The sequence below is a fragment of the Hyperoodon ampullatus genome, assembly GCF_949752795.1.
Source record: "Hyperoodon ampullatus genome assembly, chromosome: 3".
Lineage (NCBI taxonomy): Eukaryota > Metazoa > Chordata > Mammalia > Artiodactyla > Ziphiidae > Hyperoodon > Hyperoodon ampullatus.
Window position 1 is genome coordinate 169,956,435 of NC_136916.1, and position 10,852 is coordinate 169,967,286.

Genomic DNA, 10,852 nt, shown 5'->3' on the forward strand with positions numbered 1-10,852 from the left:
ATGGGTGGGTGACAGCTCACCTAGCCTAAAACTTGGAAATCATCCTACTGCCTCTCTCTCCCTGACCCCCACCCCTCCACCCCTAATCCATTCCCAGTTACCTCCAAAATCTCTCTTGTAGCTATTCACAGTGCTCCATCTTTATCATCATGACTCTAGTCCAAGCAACTATCATTTCCTACCTGGTGCCTCTATCGTCACTCTTGTGCCCCCAGAATCTTTTATTAGTTAGGACAGATGGGCCGAGCTGCAGTAACAGAAAACTCAGTGAATTCTCAGTGGCTTAACACAAAAAAGGTTTATTTCTGACTTATGCAACAGTAGGTAAGGTGGTCCTCGTCCATCAGTCTCCTAACTCTGTATTTTTTCCATAGCGGTTATCATACTTTGTAATTATCTATTTAATTATATGATTATTGGATCAGTTTCTATTGCTATCCCTAGGGTGTGTGCTCCTTGATGGTAGGGCCTGTACCTGGCTTGCTATGTATCCCTAGACCTAGAACAGTGCCTATAATATACCTACAATTAATGCCTTAATATAACATACAAAGTAGAATTCTTGAAATATTTTTTGAATGAATGAATGGACGAGTGCAGTGGCTACACTACAACTGGAAACCATATCATCTCCCAGATCTAAAAAATTCTAAAATACTTCATAGGGAAAACAAAAAACTTTAAGCCTAACAATAAAACACTCACATATCATCATACTACCCAGTTCAAAAAATAACACATCACTTGAGACTTCCCTGGTGGTCCAGTGGTTAAGACTCTGTGCTCTCAATGCAGGGGCCCGGGTTTGATCCCTGGTCAGGGAACTAGATCCCACGTGCCACAACTAAGACCCAGCGCAACCAAATAAATAAATACATAAATACTAAAAAAAACCTCGATACTTCCACTGCAAGGGACTTGATCTCTGGTCAGGGAACTAAGACCCCACATGCCAAGTGCGGAGCGACCAAAAAATTAAAAAACAAAAAAAACACATCACCAATGTCTACGTGCTCCTCCCTGATCACATCTCAGTCCTAGAGATTAACAAAAGACTGCATTTTGTGTCTGTCATCTCTTTTTCCTTTTCATCATTTTAACCACATATGGATATTACATATACTACTGTTTTTGAACATTATGTAAATAGTATCACACTGTAGATAATCTTTGGTGATTTGCATTTGTTGGTCAACCTGTTTGTGAGATTTATCTTTGTAGAATTACGTAGTTCGGGTTCATTTTTACCGTCCTAGTTTCCACTGGTTGAGTATAATACAACTAATTCATTCTCCTGTTGATGGGCATTTGAGTTGTTACCAGGTTTTTGCAATTATGATTTGTACTGCTGTGAACTTTCTTGTGCATGTCTCTTTGTGCAAGTGTGCAAAGAGTTCCTCTAGGGTACATAGTACATACCTTGAAGAGGTAAATTCCATTTTACAAGTTAATGCCAAATTATTTTCCAAAGTGTTTGCACCAATTTTCACTTCCACCAACACTGTCCAAGAGTTCCTTTTGTTCTACATCCTTCAGACTCCTGATGCGGCCAGACTTTAAAATTTTTGCCTCTCTGGTGGGTGTCTACATTTACCTTCCCCTGATTATTAATGAGGTTGAGCTTCTTTTCATAGGTTTATTAGCGGTTCTTCTTCTGCAAAATGGTTGTATATATATTGCTCATGTTTCCATCTAGTTGTCTTCTTACTGATTTTTTTGGAATTCTTAACTCTGGACAGCAATTCTTCTTTGGTTATTTTCTTGTAAATATCTTTTCCCGGTCTATAGTTTTTTTTGTTACTGTCTTTGTGTCTTTTGATGAACACGAGTTCTTAATTTTAAGACAGTTACATTTATCACTTTTATACTATGTGCTTTTTGTTTTGTATAAGAACACTCTCCTCATTCTGATGTCATAAAACTATTCTTCTGTATTTTCTTCCAAAAGTTTGAAAGATTTGTCTTTAGTTTTTTTTATTCACCTGAAATTGATTTTGTCTATGGTCTGAGGTAGAAATCTAATTTAAATATTTTTCTCATTATTGCATTATAATTACATTAGTTTCCTACTGCTCTTGTAACAAATTACCACCAATCTAGTGGCTTGAAAAACACAAATTTATTATCTTACAGCTCTGGAACTTAGAACTGGGTTTCACTGGGCTAAAATCAAGGTGTCAGCAGGGGCTGCACTGCATTCCCATCTGGAGGCTCTAGGAGAAGTTTTTTTTTTTCCCTTTTCCAACTTCTAGAAGTTGTCCCCTTGAGCCCTCTTCCATCTTCAAAGCCAGCAATGGCCGGTCAAGATTCTCCTGCATCACATCCCTCTGACACTGACCCTTCTGCCTCCCTCTTTTACTCATAAGGACCCTTATGATTACACTAGGCCCATCTGGATCATCCAAGATAATCTTCCCACCTCAAAATCCTTAAACTAGTCACATCCTTAAAGTCCCTTTTGCCACATAAGGTAACACAGTCACACATTCAGAGGATTAGGATATGGACATCTTTGGGAGAGCATTATTCTGCTTCCCACAATAATCAACCGATTCAGCACAATTTATTTAATCTTTTCTGAACCTGGGTACAGGGAAACACTGGTCTGGTCGTAATAATAATAATAATAGCAAGCACGGAATGCTTGCTGTGTACCAGGAATATCTCTAAGCATTGTATGCATATTACCTCATTTAATACTTACATGACTTTATGCTAAGACCAGTACTATTATTTCTATCTTAAAGATGAGTAAAGCGAAGGACAAAGTGATTAAGTACCTTTCCTACGATAGGAAATGGCAGAGCCAGGACTCGAACCCAGGCAGTTGGGATCCTAAGTCCATGCATCCAACCACCATGCTACTGTTCAATGAACAAACTAAATACATAAATCTAGCTTCCCTTAGCAGCTCAAGCCTAAGTCACATAACTTCTTTGAGCCTCAGTTTCTTTATCTATAAAATTGGAAAAGTGGTGCATCTCTTCTGCATTTCACGGGGCTGCTTTGAGGACACATTGAGACAAGCTGTAACAAAGCAGTTCAGATAAGGAAAACAGGGCTCCACGAGTCACTCCACTGCATGTCACTGGCAGAGCCAGGACTGGGACTCAGGTTTCCTGGCAAGGTGGGCTATTTCCACCACAGGGTGGTAACTATAGCAGGCACAACTGTTCAAATGGACTATGTGCCCTTCACCAACCTCATGCCCATGAAAGCTGTGTCTGTGTAGTTAATCAATTGTTCATTAAGAATGTCATCAAGTCTCAGAGGATGCTGTTACAAAATTCAAATATGAGCTAACACTTCTTAGCTGAGACAGGGTAAAGCGTACAAGTATTATTTAGCAGCAGCTACAAATCAAGGGGAAAAGGAAGAAAATTTCAGAAACTGACAGAAGAGGGAGGCTGCAAGGTACTTGCTAAGGAAAACCACCTCCACCATGTCTTTGCTTCTTCTCCATCCTGATCCCATCAAGATGTACCCCTTTTCATTTTCCCTTGAATTCTCCTTAGTGGAGTAGGTATCAGAAAACCTGACTTTCAGCTTTGGGGTAAAGCCTGACCGTTTTTTGCTTTGACCTTCAAGGCAATATCGAAAAAAAAAACAAAGAAAAAGGGCGAAGAGTGGGAGGATTCACTCTACCAGATATTAGGATATACAACAAAGTCATAGCAATAAAATCCGTGTAGCACTTGTACAGGAACAGATCTAGATCAACAGAAGAGCAATGAGAGCCCAGAAACAGAGACAGGTGTCTATGGAGACTTGGCTTACAACACAGATGCCGTCACATCTTGGTGGGGAAAAGATGGATTGTTTGGTGGGTACTGCTGGGAAAACTGGCTCAGCATGCTCAGAAAATAATATTGTATTCCTATTTGCAGTACATGCGAGGTGAACTTCAGATGAGTTAAGACATGTGACAGGTAAAAGTATGAAGCAAAATAGGGAAAAATGTAGGAGAATATTTTGCAGCCACGCGTAGGAAAAGATCTTTAAACAAGACCCCAAAAGCACTCTTCACAAGGCTGAAATTGGATGCATTTGGCTACATCAAAATTAAGGATTTCCCCTACACTATAGGATAGCAAAGACCAAGTTAAAAGGATGCAAGAAAGATTGGGAGATACTGGCAGTGTCCAAGGCTGACAAGGGATTAATATTTAGAATATGTAAGAAACTTTTAAAATTCACTCAGAAAAATAATAGGAAATTTAGCAGAAAACTAGGCAAAAGATGTAGCAGGTAGTTCATGGAAGGAAAAACATCTCTATGGCTCTTACGCATATGGAAAAATGGTTATCACTAATCATGAAAATTAAAATGTGATACTACTTTACCAATGTCAGATTAATAGAAATTGGGACATATGTTAGCGTATAAAGTGGAGAAACAGGAACCTTCCTATCTTCATGTGCCATTGGTGGCAGTGCAAACTGGCAAAGCCATTCTGGAGAGTACCATGGCAGAGTGAAACCAAGCAGTGTAGACTCCATGATCTAGCAACTCCATTTCTCTCTTATGGTCCATAAGAGACACGTGTAATACCCATTCCAGCACTGTCTGTGATAACAAGGAACTGCTGGCAACCTAAGTGTTCATTGATTAATGAACTGGTAAGTAAAATGTGCTAGACGCACAAATCAAATACTTTCAGTGGTCAGAATTAATGAACCTCTGGTATACACAGCCCCACGGACAGATCTTTAAGACATCATGTTGAGGGGAAAAACAAGAAACAGAATGAGCTCTTATCACAGTACCATTCGTGTATATTAAAAATAGATACTTAAACTAAAAGCAGTATCTTTCGAGGACATATACATGTACTGGGACATATCTTAAACGAGAGAGAATGCATATGGGGGGTAGAGAAACGGGAGGGTGGAGAGGCAATGAGTGGAAAATAATAAAATAAAAAAGAGTTGGGTGTTGCTGACTCTTAGGAGGGAAGAGTATGATCAACAAAACTTTTGTCGCTGAGGTCCCAAAAATGGCCCCAATCCCCCTTCCATCGCTTCCTACTCTTAACAGAATCAAATGCAAGCAACTCAGCGTGGCTGCCCAGACCTGGGCTTTTTTTCCATAAAGGACCTACCTCTCTACCTTGCCAAGCACTCGGTTCCCCGCACTTCAAGCTCTACTCTGCCTGCACTTCCTACAACCCAAACACACCCAGGCTTCAATCCGAAATGGGCTTACTCTTATTTCTCTTGGAAAAATCCTGTTTAAGATCCAGTTTAAGCGTCTCCTCTCCAGGAATCCTTTTTCTGACGGCTGCCTTTCCCACATGCTAACGCCTCCCGGACTGTATGCCCATGCACCCCGTCCCCATCAATCCCGCACACACCAAGTTCTATTTCCTTATTTTGGGTACACACTCCCTCCCTCACGGATAGAGCAGAGTTACGGAGATATTCGCGTCCACAGATCGTGCGCTGGGGTGGGCGGTCCCACGAATAACCGCATGATAATTCTAGCAACTTAAGCAAGATCCCAGCCCACCTCCCTCTCCTTTGTTTCGCCTCTTATTGGTTCAGCATCTCCGCCCCCGGCTACCGACCCCACTCCTCCTCCACTGGCCGCAGGGAGTGGGAGGCTCTGCGCACGCGCCGCGGCTTCGGGCTTGCTCTGTCGGGGGCGGGGCACGGGGAGAGAAGAGCAGAGAGACGAGAGCGGTAGGGGGCCGCCGCGACGTTGCGCGGCAGTTGCGTCCGGCCCGCGTGCACGCGACGCCCGGGAGGGGGCGGGGCTGAGGCGGGCACCCCCACCCACCCAGGCCCCGCCCCCGAGGCCCACCCGCGCATTTCACCCCGCCCCCTCGCTTTGGCTGCCCCGCCCCCTAGCCTTGGCTGCCCCGCCCCCTCACCTTGGCTGCCCCACCCCCTCGGCGGTCGCGCTCCTTCTCCCGCCGCCTGCTCGCCTCCCGCCCGGCTCCTTCGGCCGAGAGCGGGAGAAAGTCCTGCTGGTGGGCGGCCGCGGGGCTGCGCGCGTCCGGCATCCCGGTGCCGCTCCGGCCCGGGCGGCTAGGGGGCCCGGCGGTCCATGCATCCGCCGCCGCCCGCCGCCGCGATGGAGTTCAGTCAGAACAGTCTGTTCGGCTACATGGAGGACCTGCAGGAGCTCACCATCATCGAGAGGCCGGTCCGCCGGAGCCTCAAGGTGCGCCCCGGGGAGGAGGAACTGCCCGCAGGGCGCCCGGCGGCTTGCCCCTACCCCGACCCCAGCCCGTCCGCTCCCCGAGGCGGCCCGGGACCCTCTCGGAGTCCTGCTGGCCCCCCAGTCCTCCTCCAGTCCCCGGCCGCCGTGTTACCCTAACCCGGCCCTTCTCGGGCCCCCTTCTTCGACGTGGCTCGGGTTCTCCCAGCCTGGACCCCCAGGCCCAAGGGACGGGCATCCGGAGCCAGCCCGCGATCCCTCGAACGCCCTCGGTTTTCTATTCCCCCGGCCCAGCCCGCCCCGGTCCCTTTCCCCAACCCGCCCCCCAGGAACGGCCGGTCGAGCCCCTGTCATTCGGGCCAGCCCGGCGTCCTCCCCGCGCCGTCCCTCTCGCACAGCCGGAGCCCCTCGGTTGCGGTCCTTCTTACCCCGGCCCTGCAGGAGCTGCCCCTCGCAGCTGCAGCCCGCTTATCCCGCCTCCTCTCCTTGGGGCTCCCCCTCCCCCCGCTTTGGCTCCCTGGTGCTGCTGCCCGGGTTCAGGCCCCAGTCCCACTTCTCAGTCTACACGGCCCCGACTCTTCCCCTACCTCTCCCAGAGACACCCCAGATCCCATCCCCCTCCACCCCCATCAGAGCGAGCTCCGGTCCCCCAGTCCCCAAGTCAGCCCGGGCCTCCCTTCACCTCCCAACTAGCACCCATACTAGAGCCGTCCTGCTACGGGTCTTCAAAGCCCTCTCGACCCTTTGTGCCGATCCTGAGTCACCACGTGTCCTTACCTTCCAGCCCCTCCAGGACTCTAGCTGGGACCCTGCTCCCCAACCTCCTTAAGAGAGTCAACCTTCACTAGGCCCCCCACCTCCCGCTAGCTCCCCGACCCCGCAGAGTCATCTTCCTCCCAGCCTCCCAGAGGCTCCAGCCCTCACTGCTGGCAAAACTAGTGACCGACCACCACCCCCTCCGCCCCCCGTTATAGCTCTTTTCACTCCCACCTGCCGCAATATCTCGAATCTTTGATATCCTTCCAGTCCCAGAGTTTATTCCCTTCCCTCCCCCACTCCAGATTTCGTCTTTCTCATTCTCCCTCGGCTGCAGTCTTCATTCCCCCTTTTAAGCATTTCCTGGGATGGAAATGCTGGCGAAACAGTCTTAGATATTAGAGACTAAAAGTATGTATATATTTTATATATATACATACAATTGATTTCAGCAAGGTTCTGAAGCCACAATGTGATTCTCAGGCTTCAATCTAGAAGCTAGAAGAGTAAACAAACAAAAAAAAGCCCCCAACCCCCGAAACTCCACCACCTAAACCCAACAGTTAGAGACGTCTGAGGTTTGAGGGCGTCAGACCCTTGATTAGTTTTCAGTGACAACACTTAATTGTGAAACTTTTTCATTAGTCCATACTCAGATAGGGACCCTGGAAGCAAGACCGATCCGATGTTTGTGTGCATAATTTGTGTTTTACACTTGACAGACACCAGAAGAAATAGAAAGATTGACAGTTGATGAAGACCTCAGTGATATTGAAAGGGCTGTTTATCTGCTCAGGTATTTCATAAAGTCTTTTTGTGATAATTGCTGCTTTTCCTGTGGCAGCATCCACAAATGATTTCTGAAATGTCATGTTACGGTTCTGTTCAGATTTACTTAATCACTTGAACAGAGTACTTTTGCATGCGCAGCACTTAATTATGTTATAAATGAAGATTTAGATATGGACTTATGAACTTGAGAACCGAAATCAAATCAGATACCTAGCTTATAGAATATTGCTTGGAGGAGGAGCAGAACAACTAATGGTTTGAGTTGAATCTCATTAAAAAAAAAAATCTTGCAGCTTTGGTTGTCCTCGCATAAGATCCAATAAATTTAGATGAGACTTAAGAATATCCAGTGATTAATTTTAAGTTAATTGCAGAGTATGAACTTTATATGCTATTTACTGTACAGAAAAAAATCCACAAATATGGTAGTTCAATTTTTTCCCCTCAGGCTATCCTGTTTATATTACTTCTGCTATGTGCACTTTATAATTTTGCCTGAGAGATTTTAAAATTTAATTGCGCCTACTCTCACTTAAGTTTCATCTTACAAGCTCTACAGAATTGCTTAAGCCAAATGGTTATTGCAAATATTTAGAAGATTTCTCTCAACTATTTTAAAAATTGTGTTGTGGATTTAACTTCTTAAAAGCTGATGTGAACATTAGTGAAAATATCTATAAAAATACTTCAGAAATAGAAATTTTCCTAAGGCATTTTGTGTACATTTAAAAAAAATTTTTCTTGCACATTTTTCCCCCCTTTTGGCAAATTAGTTTTCGCTTTTTTTTTTTGGAATCAGATTTTGAAAACTGGTGTTATTTACCTCCTGGGATATTTGTGATCCTTGTTTCCTTAGCTCAGGTCTACTTTGCCGGTTTCAGGTGCTGGCAAATTTCTTCTTCTTTCTTGTTTTATAGATCACGTTTCTAGTCCCATGATATTCACTGAATGACCCTGTTTAAAAAAAAAATCTCCTCTCCTTGACTTCCATTTTCTTAATTATTCTGTAGCCTATTAGTGACATCTTGGGTTCTATTCTTGTCAGAATTTTAGCATGCTTACAATTTAGACCATTCTCTTCAATAATTCTGTTACTTTAAAATGTTTCTGGATCTTAGACCTTATGTTGGGGTTATTTCCCCTCATCTTTTGGTGATTTATGGTAGCCTGCTCTCATTGTTTCTACCTATTTGTTTTATTTTATTTTATTTTTAAAATGTTCATTGGAGTATAGTTGATTTACAATGTTGTGTCAGTTTCAGGTGTATAGCTACCTATTTATTTTAAAGGAAAATGGTTTTATCTATGTATGCATTAACAGTATGTGAGTATGTGTTTTTGCTGTTTCATAGAGAATATGCCTTTTAACTTAGTTTAATAATTGTGTAATATTTGAAGTACTTTATTCCTTAATGATTAACATGTCCAATATGGTGAACAGTAGTTGTAAGCATCTGCCTTTTCCCACATTTCTTTTGTTTGGAGCAGGTAGACAACGGGTGAAAATTTGGATAAGCTTCTTTTAGCATACAGCAGTTAATGACTTGAAGTCAGTGCCTACTTACTCCTACTTAATTCTCTCCGTATAAATGCTGGCTGACAATGAGGAAATAGAGAGTTTTGCTCTACTTACTTGCGACAGCAGATACCTTATTTTAGGTATCAGTGACAAGGCTTCTTTTTTAGGATAGCTTATTTTCTATTTTGCTTTTATTGTTAGCGAACCAGGTCGTCTAAGTTGTTTGAATTTCTCAGACAAAGAACGTACGTTTCATCCAGTTCTGGAACTGACAAAGCCCTTACAGAGGCAGATGGGTCCTCTCATTCTTAGGCAAGAGAGTTTTAAAGGAGATCTGATATCTCCTTTAGTTTCTAGTGGCTCATCTACCTTGAAGGAGGTTTGCAAGGTGACTCAAAAGGCAAACACTAGTTTGGTTGTTTGTGGGCTCTCCAGCTGAGTTCTTCTTTTGTATTCCTACCATCTCACCACCTCCTGGGGGAAAGCGGGATTTCACCTTTAGGCCAGCTTCTGAAGGGATAACAAGACGCCTGCCTGAAGGGTTCTTTCTTCCCTGGGATTCAGGAGAGGGTGTGGGATTGTCTTATGGACATGTTCCAAACTTTGCCTCTGTTAAAGCTGTTAAAGCCTCTTCTCTCGTGTATTGAGCCTTCTATTTTAAATGTAATTTATTCCTTTTTTTTTTCCTATTTGTACTTCCCAATGCTGTAGAATCTAATACTGAGTCCTTTTTTTCCTCTATGATTTTCAGGTTTATTTTTGAGTGCTTTACCTTTTCCTCTGTTTTGGATATTTAATATCCAGCATTTTCCTCTTTGCTTTTGAATGTCAGATTTGTTTCTGGAGCTCTCTTATTTTTGTACATTAAATCTATTTTGGAAGATTATGTTACATTAGATTTTAGAGTCAAATGTATAAGTATCGGTAGGAGATGCTTTATATTAGTGGAGGTTCTGATAGCATTTAAACTGAAACTAGTATCTAAAAAAGCATTATATTGGACTGCTGTCCAATGAAAAACAAATTACACTGTTCATTATCTTACCCTAAAATATGGCAGATCAATTATTAATGCTATTTTCATAATTAAGTTTAGAACATTACAGTATTTGAAGATTTGACAAAGATGATTCTGTGGTTTTGCATAAATACGATGCTGATATACCCATCTGTGGCATTTAGCACTGAAACAAAACAACTTTCCTAATAGTCACAGCTTGTGGCTTAGTCAGAATCATATCACAGTATCTTCTTTTAGTTCTCTCTCTTCTTTGTGATTTTGGTGTATATTTTAGGAATAATTTTGTTAGAGAAGGGTCCTAAGTTTGTACACTGTGCTTTCATTAGGTAAACCTTTACTCACATATCTCGAGTTGCCTGTCAGATAAATTCCAGACCCTCAAGCTTGGCATAAGTGACTCCATCTTAGCTCTGCAATGGGATGTTCCACCAGGCCCTCAACTTTTCTTTTTAACAGCTTCATTGAGGTGTCATTCGATGCCATATGGTTCACCCATTTATAGTTGAGTGGTTTCATGTATTCACAGAGTTGTGTGTTCATCACCACAATCAATTTTAGAGCATTTTCAGAAGAAACCCTGTACCTATTAGCAGTCAGTCCCG

The 10,852-nt window shown here is 43.5% G+C and overlaps 1 protein-coding gene across 2 annotated transcripts in view; it reads left to right on the forward strand.

The window, feature by feature from the left end:
* Positions 1-6,048: 6,048 nt before the first annotated feature.
* The window catches only part of PPP4R4 (protein phosphatase 4 regulatory subunit 4), a gene marked incomplete at both ends in the record, with an annotated part of 115,724 nt that continues 110,920 nt past the window's right edge, over positions 6,049-10,852 (forward strand). For both annotated transcript variants that reach the window (XM_079699745.1, XM_079699746.1), the window contains 2 exons: positions 6,049-6,165; positions 7,641-7,714. In XM_079699745.1, coding sequence (XP_079555871.1) covers positions 6,049-6,165; positions 7,641-7,714 — 191 coding nt within the window. The remainder of the gene's footprint in view (positions 6,166-7,640; positions 7,715-10,852) is intronic.